We start from the raw sequence: 16,011 nt of genomic DNA, 5'->3' as shown, positions 1-16,011 counted from the left end.
GAGGCACAACCAGAGAGGTTTTGTGGGGCAACTTGTCGGGACCACATTGCACCATATACGGGCCATACCACTGCAGACCCCAGTCCTCTAGAGCAGCAGATTTTAACCAGTCAAGACAGCCCGTGATCCCACGTGAAGACACAAAGTTCCCAAAGCCCAGGTACATAAAGTGCTTCAGATTGTCAATCAGCATTTATTACTTATCAAGAGATCCGGCTAACAGCCACTTTTAACGCACAGTTTACATGGCGGAATGCAAACTAATACACAGAGATGAAAATTCATAGCCTTGCTGGGCTGCATTTAATTATCTGTAAAGGTTATTTCAAAAGTTTGGAATGTCTGCTTTCTGACGGCCAAAAGTTCAGCCCAGCATTTGGCCATGTTAGGGGTGATCTCATTGGAGGAGATCGGCAAGGAGCATGTGTCGAATTTGAGACATCGGGAACGGATGTCCTTATAAAACGGGCAATATAATAGAACATGTTCCATGGTTTTGACAGCATTCAACGGGCAGGAACAGACACTGAGGGTAGAGAATATGTAAGTATCTCCCTTCAAGTAATGCGTAGGTCAGGTAATTAAAACGGGGTAGGGAGAAAGCTCTACTGTATTTGGGGACTTCTAAAGCACAAAGATGCCCTGTTTCCCCGAAAATAAGACATCCCCGGAGAATAAGACGTAGTCGAGGTTTTGCTGAAGTGCTAAATATAAAGCATCCCCCGAAAGTAAGACGCAGCAAAGTTTTTGTTTGGAAGCATGCCCGTCGAACAGAACACCAGAGCAGGCAGCCATGGAGCGGAAAAATAAGACACCCCCTGAAAATAAGACATAGCGCATCTTTGGGAGCAAACATTAATATAAGACACTGTCTTATTTTCGGGGAAACATGGTAGCTGGCACAACATTTTGGCTATGACTGCCTACTACCAGATAGAGACGTCCCCCAGCTCCAAGAACCCGACCGTTAAGACGGGAAGAGCGGGGTATTAAGTTTAATAAAAGAATAAAACCATGATCAAAGAAATGCCCACTTGCCAAGTCGTGGAGAGAATGTCGGCCCAGACTCCTCAGTCACAGTATCTTTGAAATAACGCTCATGTTTCTACCTGTTTAACGAAACCCGAATCTCAAGCAAATATTCCCTAAAAGATATACATTCTGAAGCACAAGCTTTGGGAGGTGTTGATTATTTCCATGGCTAAATGCTCTGTTAAGTCACAAACAGACACATTATTATAGCAACTGATAAATATGCACGCTTGTTCATACCGTTACAAATGGGGAAGGTGGAGACGTGAAGATCCTAGCCGCTCATGTGGAGCTCACCTGGCAACTACAGCGGCAGGCTCGGATCTGGGAGACTCACTTTTGAATCCCTGTTCTGCCACGGGCCAATTCCGCGGATCTCCTTGGCCCAATAATTCCTTTCAGTCTAACTCTACCTCAAGGGTTGCCGAACAAAATGTAACGGGGAGAACAGCTTTGAGGCCACTTGGAGGCAATTCTAGAAAAGTGAAGTATTTGAAGCTGTACTGAAAACGGCAGAAAAACGTTAAATCTGTGGAAACGCCACAGGATATGGAACACACCCAGCCACCAACGAATATTGAGTATTGTTTCTTCCTCGACTGCGGATACCGGCGACCATCGATGCGGGACTAGACAACAGTTCGCGTTTTCCTTAAAATGAAAGCCAGTTGTCTGCTCCTCTGGCAAGCTGTTCCATAGGGCTGGGCCAACGAGGCACAAACTGATATAGGGGATAAACAGCAAATCAGCCTCAGAAGCGCATAGAGGCAGAGCCAGAGCTGTAGCAAGGGGAAATTGCTTCAGGCACGCAGGAGCCCTGCACCTCTGCCACGCCTCGCAACAGCGCCACCGTGCAAGCATCTTCCACCCTGCCCCTGGAAGCTACATGTCTGGAGAGAACAGTTCCTTAAAACTGCCCCCTGGAAGCTACTGTAAGGTCTGGAGAGAATAGTTCCTCAAAACTGACTCCCTACCAGCTTTTCATTAATTGCAGAAGGAACCAGTTCCATGACGTGGTAATACCGCGCTAACACAAAACCATATTGTTTGAGCACTAGAACTCAAGAAAGTGAAGAAAAGAAATCAGATGTGACAATCGGGGTACATACCGTGATTTCCCCAAAAAACCAGTACATTGTGGCCTTGTATTTACCTCTTTGCTCCAAAAAGATGCGCATGGGGCTTATTTTCAGGGATGTCTTATATCTTTGCTCTCAATAATAACACCCCACTCACATGACCAGATCAGCTGCACCGGGGAATCTGTAACTAGGGCTTATTTTTGGAGTAGGGCTTATATTTCAAGCATCCCTCTAAAAATCCCGAAAAATCATGCTAGGGCAGTGATGGCGAACCTTTTCTATACCGAAAAGCTCACCATTGCAACCCTCCCAAACCTACTTTATTTATCGCGAAAGTGCCAACACAGCAATTCTAACCTTGAATCACTGGAGGTTTTAGCTTAGTGAAAACAGTTCAAGTCTGCGGTCGCTATTTGGGAATAAGCTTGGTGGTACCTACGGTGGCTTTGCTTTGAAGCAACCATGCAACTCTTCCAACTGGTGAATCACTTTAACCCTAGGAGGGGTTTACCTTACTCCAGAAGCGCTTCCCATTGCCAGCAACCGAGCTTACTCCCAGGTAACGGATCACACCTTCGCATGAAAAGCAGTGGGGTTTAACAACGCTTAACAGGGTTACCTACGCAGCTTCCCCAAAAGTAGGTCTTAGGTTTAATGCTAATAATAGAGCCCAGGCCAGCCTAGATGTGTGTGTGGGGAGGGGAACTCTGTTTGCACGTGCCCACAGAGAGGGCTCTGAGTGCCACCTCTGGCACCCATGCCATAGGTTCGCCACCGCTGTGCTAGGGCTTATTTTCGAGGTAGGTCTTCCTGTTTTGGGGAAACAGGTATGTATCCACAGACTGACTAACGTAGATCTCCCCAAATCATCCTGTAAGTATGCTGGGCATTTGGAGGACCATCAGGACATTCATACCCAAAACATCGCCTAACAGTGGGAAATTCCAGACCTCTGGCATCTGAAATCCTCCTCGCCTCTCGAAAGCCAGCATTCGGACGCCACCGCTCATCTCGCTGGAGCCTGGAAGAGCTGCCGCCTAAAGCGGCTCCAAACAGGCTGGCTGCTCACTCAACCAACTCTGGCGAGCAGAGCAGTTTCCAAGTCACTGCCGAGCAATCCTCGGCCCACCAACGCAAGCGGGCAACGGGGAACACGTCCAACGTGGCCTCGTCCTTGGCACTCTCATGAGCTGACCGTAGAAGCTGCCCGGGCAGATGCTCGGCAAACCAAGGTGGGGGTCTGGGCTACAATACAGTTATTTCCCAGCCACAGGTCCCAGGACCAGAGATACTCCCGCGTTTAGAGATGGCATGTTGAGCGCCGGGGAGCTGGGGCACAGCATCAGCGTCCTGACTCCCACACCCTCTCTGGGCTGTTTGCTGCCCACCCTGCTCTAGGCTAAGTTTGAGACCCCAGCCCCTGCATCAATACCTTCTAAATGAAGAAGAGGCTTGATTTACGGCGTACCCTCCACCTTCCCTCCTGTAAGTGAGTGCCTCGATGCGCTTACCAACTCCCTTGCCTCTTCCCTCCCCACAACAGACACTCCTGTGAGGTGGGTGGGGCGGGAGAGTTCAGAGAGAACCATGACCAGCCCAAGCAGCAGGCCCACATGTAGGGGCTCCACCGGCTCTGGAGTTGGCTACTCATTTGGAGAAGAGGGGAATCGAACCCGGTTCTGCAGATCAGAGTCCACCTGCTCGTGAACTAATGCATTCACCAGACTGGAGTTTTAAACTCCTGCTCCCCTCTCACTCCCCCCAGCACCAATCTTGAAAAAATTATAGATTTGGGGGCAGGCAGAGGGTTCCAGTGTGTGGGCCTTCTCAAGGGCAATTGCCTCCCTCCCTTCTGCCCAGAAGCGCTCCTTAAATGGAAGTAGAATGTAAAGCAGGTGAACTTCACAAGATGGGGGGCAACAGGCAGAGATCTCCCAGATCCAGGTCCACTTCTAACATGTCTACGAAAGCAAGCTGCAGGGCAGCTCACCAGCCAGTCACTCACTCAGCCTGGCTTCCACTTCACAAGGCTGCTGGGAAGGGAAAACTGAGAGGGGAAAACACTAGACACGCTATAGGTGGGGACAGGGGAAACCCCATGGAGCCATCTAGTCTCAAAGCCAGAACCTTTGCAAGGTTGCCAAGGATACCGAAATGAGGTGGGGGCTGAGAGCAGGCTCGCCCTCAGAAGCTCTGGGGAATCGGGATCTCAGCGAGCCCCTTTCTTACAGCCAAAGGCCCTGCTTGTGGCTGGCTTTCATCTGGTTCCACTTCGCCATAAGGGCTTCCTGCTGCTCCTCCCAACAGATCCCTCCGGGCCGCGCGTGGTCGCGGCGCGGGGGGGATTCTCCCTGGAAAGCAACCCATGGACTTCACACCCACTCCCGGCCCGGGAAGGGTGAACCTCCGGGATCAGGACCTGCAAGCGCGAGGGGGTCTCAACCCCCAAACCGGCCCGGGCTGGGAAAGAGCGGCGAGCCCAGAAGCCGGGGAGGCCGCCGGCGGGCTGCCGAGGCGGCGTCCAGGTGCGCGGCTCCCTCCCGCCCGGCCAGGTGAGCGGTGCGCGGCGCCCTGGGCGCCGGCCAGGCCCGGCCACACAGGTTCCTCTGGGCCCCGCCATCTTTGGCGGCGCGGGGCTGGAGAAATTTTCCCCGGGCCTCCGAGGGGAGGCGCGGCGGCTCCGCGGGGGAGAGGCGGGCGGGCTTACCGGCGAGCAGGCAGCAGAGGAGGGTGCCCGGAGCGCCTCGGACTGCGCGGCGCGCCCATGGGGCGGCGGGAGGCCCGGGGCGGGCGGCCCCTCGGCTCCGGCTGCCCGGCGGCAAGCCGAGGCTGGCGGGCGCGGCGGCGACCGGCTCTCCCCTTCCCCGAGTCCGGCTCTCGGCCTCGGCTGGCTCCTGCCCTCCCTCTTTCGGCCGGGCGAGCGGCTTCCCTGCGGCTCCGGGCGGCTGCCCTCCCGGGCTTGCGCCGCCCCCCGCTCCAGCCGTGCGCCGCCCCGGGCGGAGGAGGTGCGGGAGGAGGCGGAGGAAGGGCGGTGCCACGCCCCCTCGGAGGCCACGCGCCCTTCCGCCCGGAGACGCCCCCTCGCCCCCCCCCCCCACCTGTCCCCCCCGAACCTACAACGTTGAGCTAGCCAGAGGGGGTGAAGGGACCCCACCCCCCACCCCACCCCACGTAACCTGTAGTTCATATTTCCTGTATGTGCAACCCTCGGGTTTCTCTCTCGTGCTACCAGTAGCAACGCACGTGTACGGCTGGACGTGTGGAACGGTCGATTCAGGTCCTAGTGCTCCCTCGGTGTCAGCGGGGCTCCAGGGAACAAACAGGCGCGGGGCAGCAGGGGGTACCTGTGTTCCTCTAACGGCAGTGGTGGTGCGAACCTTATGGCAGCACGGGTGCCAGGTGAGGTGGCACTCAGAGCCTTTCTGTGGGTACGCCGCAGAGTGCTCCTCCCCACACAATAACACATCTAGGCTGCCCTGGTCAGTCAGCTCGATTATTAAAGCAAGCACCTCCAAACCTAAGACCTAGTTTTGGGGAAGCAGTGTAGGCAACCCTGTTAAGCGATAAAGAAACCCCACTGATTTTCGCGGGGAAGAAAATCCTTCAGAAGAAATCCTTTACTTTACCTGGGAAGTAAGCTCGGTTGCTGGCAATGGGGTTTGCTTCGAAAGCAAACCTTCCTTCCTAGGGTCATGATTCACCTGCATGAAGAGTTGCACGGTTGCTTCTTCAAAGCAAAGCCACTGATCAAGCCACCTCAAGCTTACTCCCCGAGCAACACACGCCTCGGAGCCGGTAATAGTAGGTACTCCTTGACCTCAAAAAAAAGTTTGGGAAACACTGATGTGGACGCTTATATTTGATATGCTGTATATAAATGGTTTTAATTATTTTAACGCTATGGAGCACAATATTTATATTATAGTTAGATTTGATATTGTGAGAGTTTTTCTATTTGTTCACTTTCTATGTATGTTGTTTTCTATTTTGTACACCGCCCAGAACCTCTTGGGGGGTGAGCTGCATAAAAGTTTAAGAAAGAAAGAAAGAAAGAAAGAAAGAAAGAAAGAAAGAAAGAAAGAAAGAAAGAAAGAAAAGAAAAGAAGAAGAGTTTGGATTTATATCCCCCCTTTCTCTCCTGAAGGAGACCCAAAGGGGCTTACAATCTCCTTTGCCCTTCCCTCTCACAACAACAAACACCCCAGAGGTAGGTGGGGGCTAGGAGAGAGTTCCAGAAGCTGTGATCAGCCCTGTCACCAGCTGGCGTGTGTGGGGAGTGCCTCCAGGCTAATCTGAATTCCCCAGATAAGCCTCTGCAGCTTCAGGGCGCAGAGCTGGGAATCAAACCCGGGTTCCTCCAGATTAGATAGCTACACGAGCTCTTAACCTCCTACCACTGCTGCTCCAAAGTAAAATAAATTAGTTGAATCCCCACCACTGCACAGGAGGATGGAAACATGGAGCTGGAAGGAATGCCTCTCCTCCTTGGCCATCTAGTCTCAACCCCATAGTTAATAACACATTAAAATTCACAGCTCCCCCCCCCCTCCACCAGCTTATCCCTGCCTCCTGCCCAGAGTAGCGCAAACAAACCCTGCAGGATTCCCGAGCCCAATCTGGGCCTGCAGGAAAAAAAATTTTCCTGACCCCAAAGTGGGTGATCAGCATGACCCTGGCAGGTAAGAAAGGGCCCTAAGAGCCAAACACTGGACTCCACCTCTTTCCTGCCCTCGCTGTGGTGATTTACTACCTTGGACTGCGAGTGAGTCATCTCCTCAGACTACGGTGTGAGGAAGGGGAGGCCTTCACCAAGGGTACTAGGACTTATAGGCGACAGGTTCGATTCTGCTGGAAGGTGGCAATCAAACCTGTAAGCGGAGATCATGCCCCTTGAGAACAGGAAGTTGTCCATCATAGGTGCTGTATTGTCCGGGCTGACCGGCAGTCAGCCTCTTTAGGGTTCTCCTTTCGTTTGTTTGGAGGAAGCATCTTGGAGTTGCTTCATTATTCTGTAGCAGAGCAAATGTCTTTCTTGTGGGAAATTCTTGGGGCACCCTGGCTGGGCATTCCCACACAGTCTCCTTGGAGGAGTGGGGAGTGGAAGGTTAGGCAGAGAATGACTGGATGGTCTACACGCTGAATCTGCACACCATGATTTCCCCATGAGCTCCTCATGGCCACATCTTGGGCCACATAATGCGAGGCTTCCAAGATTTTATGTTCAGAGAAGGGAACTTCCTGCCCTTCGTGAATCTCTGGCTTCATTGAGAAACTCCCCTGATTCTTATGTGTGTTAAAGAAAAGCCAGTGCATGGCATCACCTTTAGGGGACATCTATAGTTCCTAAGCACATGCCTTTGGGTCATGTGGAGGGTGCCAGGTGCCAGCCAGGTCCCCATGCCCGGCCTCTCCAGTGGTGCAGCAAATCCCAACCAGCACCTCCAGTGGCCCCCCCCCTGTAGCAGGGAGATCTCTCCCCCACTGGGGATTGCACCTGGCACATGAGGTCAGGCCTAACAGTGTGGCTTGAAGCCTCGGGATTGCAAGGCCTGGAGCCCCCATCTGGAGGCAGGTGCCCCCCAGAGCCCCCCCCCCAGCCTCCCCAAGCTGCCAAGGTGCAGGGGGCACAGGAGGGGCATTGAGGCTTCATTTAGCCTGCCTATGCCCTGCGGCTGGGCGCCCTAAATCATAGCTGCCAACATAAGGTAACCACCCCATAGGGTTTTCAAGGGAAGCGAAGGATCAGAGGTAGTTTGCCATTGCCTGCCTCGCGTGAGAGACCACATAGACTTGCTTTGGTGGTCTTCCATCTGAGGACTAACCAGAGGTGACCCTAAGCTACCTTCTAAGATTTGATGAGATCAGGCTAGCCTGGGCCATCCAGATCAGCACAAAGTTAGAAACAGAGGTAGTTTGCCCTTGTCTGCCTCCATGGACTTCCTCCTTGATGACTTCTCCATCCAAGTGTGAACTAGGGACAACATATATAATCGGATGATTGATGATATGGAATATTGATGATAAGCAATACAATAGGTAATAAAGCAAATGTAATAGGGACTGGGATTATAGCCATTCTAGAAACAAGCGTAACATATTAGACAGAAGCTAAATCATGCAGAAAATGCTAAGAGTAGGATCATACATGCACATTGAAAGAATGTGTACTTTTACTTAGCAGCAAAAGTCCACACTCTTGTTTCCCCTTTATTAAAAGCATCTTCTGAACCAGCCTTTCTTTATAGAAATATTCTCTGTTTTTGCAAGGGATCCTCCTGACTTTCAGGAAGGCCATTCCAATAAGGTGGGGATCACTGCAGAGTGGCACAGGTGCGGATGGTTGTCCAACCTTCTTCCAGTTGTAGGGTAGACCAGGGTGATCGGGAGCAACAGTTTCGCATGAAGGCTGCCATTGAGTTCACATCCTGCACGTGAGCTCCCCCAAAGGCACCTGGTGGGCCACCGCGAGTAGCAGAGAGCTGGACTCTCGATGGACTCTGGTCTGATCCCCTGCTGGCTGGTTCTTATGTTCTTGGCGTAGAACCTCAGCGTGGGCCTGCTCAGATGAACAAATGTTTCAGACCTCATCTGGAAGAAAAACTTTGCAACCGCGCTGTGGGAATCACCGGCCGTCAGGGTTCTGGTAGCAGTCTCCTCAGCTGAGGAGCCAAACTGGGCTAGCAGCCGTCTCCACTGCGCAGCTGAACCGGGCAAGGGCTTCAGCAGCCGTGTTCCACAAGTGGGAGGCTGTTTGGCGCTCGTGTAACCCCTAATGCCGCAGAATGGGTTGACCCAGAAAGGGGTGGAGACTCAAAGCAGCAGGAGGCTGCAAACACTCAATGGGTTGGAGAAAGCAAGGCTACCAGGCTCGGACCTTGGATTTATTTCTTTATAAGCTCTTCTCATAAGCGAAATTGGAAACATTGCCATTGTGCTTTGGCCCTATTGTACTGTACCGCGGATTTGCTTAGTTTTTATTGTCTTGTTTTATCATGTTGTTGATTGCTCCATTATGTTGTGCGCATCACTCTTGACTCGGGAGGGAGGGCGTATATGCATTAAATATCAAATCAATCGGAATCTCTCCCAGCAGGAGTTTTTCAGGCATTCGAATCAATTCCCTGAATGTTGCCGTACAGTCCCATCCATCAAGTCAGGACTGTACCCAATGCATTATGTAGAGAGTGCGGATGAATGGGGCTGTCCACTCCGAGCTGGGAAATTCCTGGAAATTGGCAGATGTGGCTTTGGGAGTGGAGAGACCTCAGCAGGTAAAGCAGCTGGGCTTACTCTGGAGGAGCTACATACCGTCCAGAGACATGTGCAGCAGTGGCGCAGGGAGGTTAAGAGCTCGTGCATCTAATCTGGAGGAACTAGGTTTGATTCCCAGCTCTGCTTCCTGAGCTGTGGAGGCTGGTCTGGGGAATTCAGATTAGGGCCTAATGCGACTGGCTCACACACATGCCAGGCTGGGTGACCTTGGCTTAGGAACAGCTTCTCGGAGCTCTCTCAGCCACACCTACCTCACAGGGTGTTTGTTATGTAGGGGGAAGGGCAAGGAGATTGTAAGCCCCTTTGAGTCTCCTGCAGGAGAGAAAGGGGGGATATAAATCCAAACTCCTCCTCCTCCTCCCTCCTCCTCCCTCCTCCCTCCCTCCTCCCTCCTCCTCTTCTTCTTCTTCTTCTTCTTCTTCTTCTTCTTCTTCTTCTTCTTCTTCTTCTTCTTCTTCTTCTTCTTCTTCTTCTTCTTCTTCTTCTTCTTCTTCTTCTTCTTCAGATGCCTGTTGTAATTGCAGGAGATCTGTAGGCCCCAGAGGTTGGCAACCCTACAAGATGAACTGGGTTCGCTTTCCCAGGGTTTGGTCAGCTGATCTTACATTTGCAAGCCTCTTACTCAGTGTGTAAGCTTTGTACACCCCCTGGTGGTCGTTTATTATAACAGGCACACACGATTTGAGATTCAAGTCTCCTTGTTGCTTTCATAAGATGGGGAGAGCAGCTCAAAATTATACCTAAACTGGCCCGAAATATATTTTGCGCGAAGGAGTGTTTCTTATCCACCTATCTGTTCAAAGGCATCATCTCTGTCATCTTTACCACAGCCCTTCAAGGTAGGCTACACATCCAAAAAGCTCAGCACAGCATTGCTGGCCGGAAGTCACCCCAAGTCGCCAGGGATCTAAGTCTGGGTTTCTTTGGTTCTTGCTAAGCTACCCTACGTTGGTGTTCTGACAGGATGTCCCTTCTTTTTTAACAACGCCTCCCCACCCATTACAGGTTTGAACTTCCTTAACTACTAGTGAACAGCCTCTGCTTTCCCCCTGATTAGATCTGAATCTTGCATCATTCCATCTCAAGTTTCCTGCATTCCTTCACCGCCACGCCCTCCCCACCCTCCTACCTAAAAGGTCGGCCAAGTCCATGAAAACAAGCTAGGATAAAATGCGGTCTGTCCCAAGGCAAAATAAAATCGAAGTCCGAGGGCGTCTTAAATACCGAGAATGTTTCTTTCAATCTTGAGCTTTTGAGTTCTCAGGTAACTGGAGAGGAACCAAGCCGGGCTTTCAGACCCTCCTTTGAATCGAACACCCTTGGGAAGTATTGTCCTTTTTCTGTAATCTCCACAGGGCCTGATAAGGAAAGTATTTCAGGTGGGCAGCAAAGCAGAATAAAAGTCACACTGATTCTGTGGAATGTATGAATTTGCAAGGAAAACCTTGGGCCATTATCACTGAACAAAGGGACTGAGAGAAGATTTTCCCCAGGTAGTGGTCTGCCTACTGTTTTCTTGACAGTCCACAGAGTTTTTAAAATGGGCAGTCCCAAACAATTCCCATTCCATGACTTTTATCAGGATTTTTACAGGCTGATCTTGTTCTACCATGAAGAAGAAGAAGAGTTTGGATTTATATCCCCCCTTTCTCTCCTGCAGGAGACTCAAAGGGGCTTACAATCTCCTTGCCCTTCCCCCCTCACAACAAACACCCTGTGAGGTGGGTGGGGCTGAGAGAGCTCCCTGTAAAGCTGTGACTAGTACCTAAGGTCACCCAGCTGGCATGTGTGGGAGCTGTACAGGCTAATCTTGAATTCCCCAGATAAGCCTCCACAACTCAAGCTGCGGAGCTGGAATCCAAACCCGGTTCCTCCAGATCAGAGTGCACCTGCTCTTAGCCACTGCTCTTAGCCACTGCGCCACTGCTGCTTTTGTTTGTTTATTTGTTTGTTTGATATGTATTTTTAGCCCACCCTATACCAGAAGGCCTCAGGGTGCATTACTAAGTAAGCTAAAAGCCATAAAATGTCGATAAACCTAAAAACAGTTACAATATACAACAATAAAACCAATGGAAAAACCCATAGAACCTATTAAAACCTAGCAAAATTCATAAAACCTATTAAAAGTCATTAAACATGTTTTAAAATTAATAAAACCTATTATAATAGCCAGTAGGGGGAAACCATCTCATCAGCCAAAGGCCATGGAAAATAGGTGCGTCTTTACTAGTTTTCTAAATGCATATAAAGACGTTGCTTGATGTACCTCAGAGGAGAGATCGTTCCGCAGTTCTTGGGGTTACCACCTAAAAAGCCCGATCTCAGGTCTGCACCTTTTTTACCACTGAAGGGTGGCGGTACCACCAGATGGGTTTCATCCGCTGATCTTCGATCACAGGCAGGTCAGTATGGTAGCAGGTGTTCTTTTAGATATCTGGAGCCCAAGAGAAGTCAAGGTTACGAAACAACAAGGAGGAACACCCCAAATTTAGCCCAAAGGTTGTTACCGCCAGGAAAATAAACAAAATATTTTCCTGAAGTCAGGTTGCCTGGCTACACTGGCTCCATGCCCGGATGATAATTTTGTGTCGCTCAGGAAGCCTTCATAAGGTTCACAAAGAATGTATATGTATTGATTGTGCCAATGCTATATGGTTCTCTTGTGTTTGTGTCATTTTGGATGCAATAAATGCCCCTTTTAAGTTGGAATTTCTAGGATGCCTGCAGCTTAGGATGTTAGCATTGGTTGGGTTCTTCAGTTAGCTTAAGGTTTTATTATTGTTAGATTTAAGAAAGCCATGCCAATGGGTATTTGTGAAGTCTTGCCTAGGGGTATAAGTACATGAGTTATCCTTTGGGCTTTCCCTAATGTTTGGGTTGGAAATGCGGAGACTTATGGATCCACCTCCAGCTTCCTCGGAATGCTCTTAAGTGCGACTTCGTACTGCTGCCAGCACAATTCTCGATGAGCAGGTGGAGGGACTGGAACTTTGGCTCTCTGACATGCCATCGATGTTAAAGCGTTCGGCGCCCTCTGCTACCGCCAGTGCACTGCGGGCTCCCATGGTATACAGAAGAGCTCCCCATATGAAACGTGGGCGCTTAGACGTGCTTCTAGGAGCGGTGTGGAGGAAATCTTCGCGAGCGGAGGCCAGACCTACAGGCATCTTAGTAGACGCGTTTGGCGAAAGCTCTATGGCGGATGAAGTAATTTAACGGCGAGAAGGCGGCTTAAGAGCTTTCTTCTCCTCCTCTCTAGCATCTCGCTAGCTCTTCAGCACAATTGTTGTCTTCGTTATAATTCGGTCTCCTAACGCCTCTCCCTTATCGGAAGGTTCTACAAATTGTCAATTGACTGTTAGCTGTGAGGCATTTATGAGCTTCTTGCACAGACAAAGTCACGCCGATACCCGCTTGGTGATAGCTTCCACATCAGCCGACGGCAATGAGCCAACTGGAGGCTCTTTCTGCCAGTCACTTCTGGCCCTTTGTTTTGGCTCCAGTTCTCCCTGCTCTCCCAAGCCGCGAGTGGACCGGAGCCCTGGCTGCTGTTAGACCTTACTACTTGTCCTCTGGATCCATTACGTTCTCCTGGCTTATTAGAGACTTTGCCGGGCGGAGCGTAATTCACTATTATCTGTTGAACTTATCATCAATAGCTCCCCTTTGAGCAAAGGAGTTTTTCCGATGGGTTGAAGGAGGCAGTGGTCCGCCTAATTTTGAAAAGCATCTGCCATCCATAGATCCGAAGGTGACCCGGCCAATTTACCTACTCGCCTCAGATCTTTCGCTTCTGGGAAGCAATCTGAGAGTGGTGTTGGAGCAGCCTTCCAGGGTTTCCTGGATGACACATCGGCTTTTCGATCCCTTCCTTCCAGTCCGGCTTCCGCGGCTGGGCATGGGACGTGGAGACTGCTCTTGTCACTTCATCACAGAGACGCCTCCGTGATGCAGCTTTGACTCGAAAGCGGATCGAGGGCGCTGCTGGTTTTGTTAGGATCTGACAGCAGGCGTTGATGATGGTCGACGCATCAACGATCCGACCTTTGGCCCACCGGGCCTGGCGTTTCGAAGCCTGCAGCGCGGCACCTCGTCCTTCAAAGTGGATCGTCGTTCGTCTCGGGACCGGAGTCAGCAAGCGTGGTGCGGGATCAAGCTTCTCCCGGAAGTGCCCGCTTCATTGCGGTGTACCCCAGAGGCGTATTCGTCCCCGGGCTGTTGCTTTAACATCTATATAATTTCACCAATTTTGCTTAAGCTGGTAATGGAGCTTTGCAGGCTGATCTGTCACCAGTGCACGCTTCGATGACACTTCCAGCTCATTCTGTTGATGGAGGGGAGCCGGCCACTGCCCCTGCAGCCTCTACAGCATTGTTTGGAGGCTGTCGCTGGTTGGTTGGAAAGCAGAGCAGGTTGAAACTGAATCCATCCCGAAGACGAGATCCTTTTTTATGGCTGCGCAGAGGGCTTGAGGATTTCCAGCCACCGCGTGGGAGGGGCCATTTTGGCTGCCGTTCCTCCGTTCGCCCAGATCTGGGGGGTCCACCTGGATTCGCCTCTCTCAATGGAGACCCAGGTGGCCCATGTAACCCGACTGCATTTTTTCCACCCTCCGCCAAGGCCCGGGCGGCTATTTATTGCCCCTTCTTTTCCAGGCAGACCTGGCCACAGTGATCCATGCAACAGTCACCTTCCAGGTTAGACTATTGTAAACTTCAGGCTCGCTTACGCTGGCCTTCGCGCTTTGATTCGAAATTGAAACTGGTCCAACTTATGCAGCGCACGCCTGCTCACAGGGGCGCTTCTTCGTGATCACATCCAGCCTGTGCTGGCGCCAGTTGCATTGGCTTCCCGTGGAATTCGAATCATTTTTTTCAAGGTGTGGGTTTTGACCTTTAAGGACCTTACGCTGACCTGGGGACTCCTCGTGATCTCCGGGAAGCGATGATACCCCGATATGCCCCCCACTCGCCCTTCTACGCTCAGCTGAAGGCGAACCTATTGAGTGGTCCCTCGCCTCTTTCTGATGATGCGGTTGGCCTTCCACAGCTGGGCCAGGGCTTTTACAGGTCTATTGGCCCCGCCTGGTGGAACACTCTCTCCTCAGTTGTCCGGCCCCTGCGGAGAATCTTGATGAGTTCCGAAGAGGGCCTGTAAGACTGAAGTTGTTCCTACCGGGCCTTTGGAGTAACCAGTCATGAGAGTATGGCTTCCCTGCTTCCAAGCTATATATCTAGATTTCATCCTCCTATGGAGGAGGTCCGGCTGCTCCCTTAGGGAGAGTTTTAAGGGTAAGGGACTTACCGAAGCTTTTAGGTATGCCTTTTAGATTATGACTTTTAAGGTATGATTACCGCCGTTTTTAACAATAATTCTTAATATGCTTTTAGTAGTATGTTTTAATAGATGGAGCCTTTATGGGTTATTGTTATCTTGGTTCATTGTTGCCTACCGATTTATGTTATATTGAAGTTACATGTATGTACACCGCCTGTAGAGCCCTGGGGATGGGGCCAGTATGTAAAATTTAAATAATAAATACAAATAAATAAATAAATGCTTCACCTTTTAAATTTGTGTTCGTTAGTAAAATTTGTGTCATTGGTAAGCAATAGCCAGTTAAGGTCCTGATATTAAGGGACAAAGGAAGTTGGCTCTTGAATGCAAGCTTCGTGATCAACCTTCCAGCCGACCCTTTGATAAGTGACAACAACTCTCTTTGGATTCTTGCTGAAATCGAATCTGCTGCCAGCACCCAAAGAGGTCACCCAGCCGTTGGAGAGAGACGTGCAGGAACCACCATTGGACGAAAGTTTGAACTTTCCTTTCTTTGTTACAAAAGCAAAGCAAGGTGGGAGCCTTAGGGCATCACTGAAAGGTGCAGCCACCCGATAGGAGATAGCTAAGTGCCGCTGCTGTTCATCTGGATTTCTCAAGCCAGACAATAGATGCCATCCGCTTTCCCCGATGGACCATTTGCAAAATCCTCGACGGGAAGCATCTCGACGGTACGGTTAACAGATTTGGGTTTCCCATCCAGGTGAAAAGTGTAATTGTATCCCGTTGGTAAACTGTTTTGTTTCGCAGTTTGAATTGGTGTTTTTGGGTGAGGGACTTGCCCCTCACCTCCCACCCTTTGCCCCCCTTTGAAGTTTGGGAATAAAAGTTCTTTGCACTCTGGCGCTGCAAGAAGGGGCTGGTATTCTCTCCTGATCGAAGCCGCGATGACTTCACCATCCTATATATATAAAAGCGCAACACGAGTGACTTTGTTAGTCACTCCCTAACGCTTCAAAACGGCTGGAACGGATCACCCCAAATTTTCACATGATGTTCCTTCCCTGTTGCAGGAGCCAGGTAATGGGGACTCTAAATCGCCGAAAGTCCATACCTGGAGCCAGATAAACGCTTTTTTCCTGGCTTAATTCACAGGCTATGAAGAGCTGGCTGTGTTTAGCACCGTCACCCTTAGAATGTCCATTGCCAGCTCTGTCTGCCAGTTCTGTGGCCTGGGAGGGCTTGCAGATGTTCGCTCAGATGGGCAGAGAGATGCAGAGCAGGTGGAAACAGTGCACGAGGCAATGCCTGTCAGGGCAAGGTAATACGCAGTGGAAGCAAACAC

General features: G+C 50.8%; 1 protein-coding gene across 1 annotated transcript in view; it reads right to left on the bottom strand.

Moving 5' to 3' along the window:
* Positions 1–12,399, bottom strand: part of LOC125435518 (nectin-3-like) — an 82,458-nt gene extending 70,059 nt beyond the window's left edge. The window contains exons 1-2 of the mRNA XM_048501714.1: positions 12,295–12,399; positions 4,822–5,227 (exon numbers count right to left, since the gene is read on the bottom strand). Of these exons, the coding sequence (XP_048357671.1) occupies positions 4,822–5,227; positions 12,295–12,399 (511 nt within the window). The remainder of the gene's footprint in view (positions 1–4,821; positions 5,228–12,294) is intronic.
* Between the last annotated feature and the right edge of the window lie 3,612 nt (positions 12,400–16,011).

This window comes from Sphaerodactylus townsendi, linkage group LG06 (assembly GCF_021028975.2).
Source record: "Sphaerodactylus townsendi isolate TG3544 linkage group LG06, MPM_Stown_v2.3, whole genome shotgun sequence".
In the NCBI taxonomy this organism is placed as follows: domain Eukaryota; kingdom Metazoa; phylum Chordata; class Lepidosauria; order Squamata; family Sphaerodactylidae; genus Sphaerodactylus; species Sphaerodactylus townsendi.
This window is presented reverse-complemented; position numbering and strand designations above follow the sequence as displayed.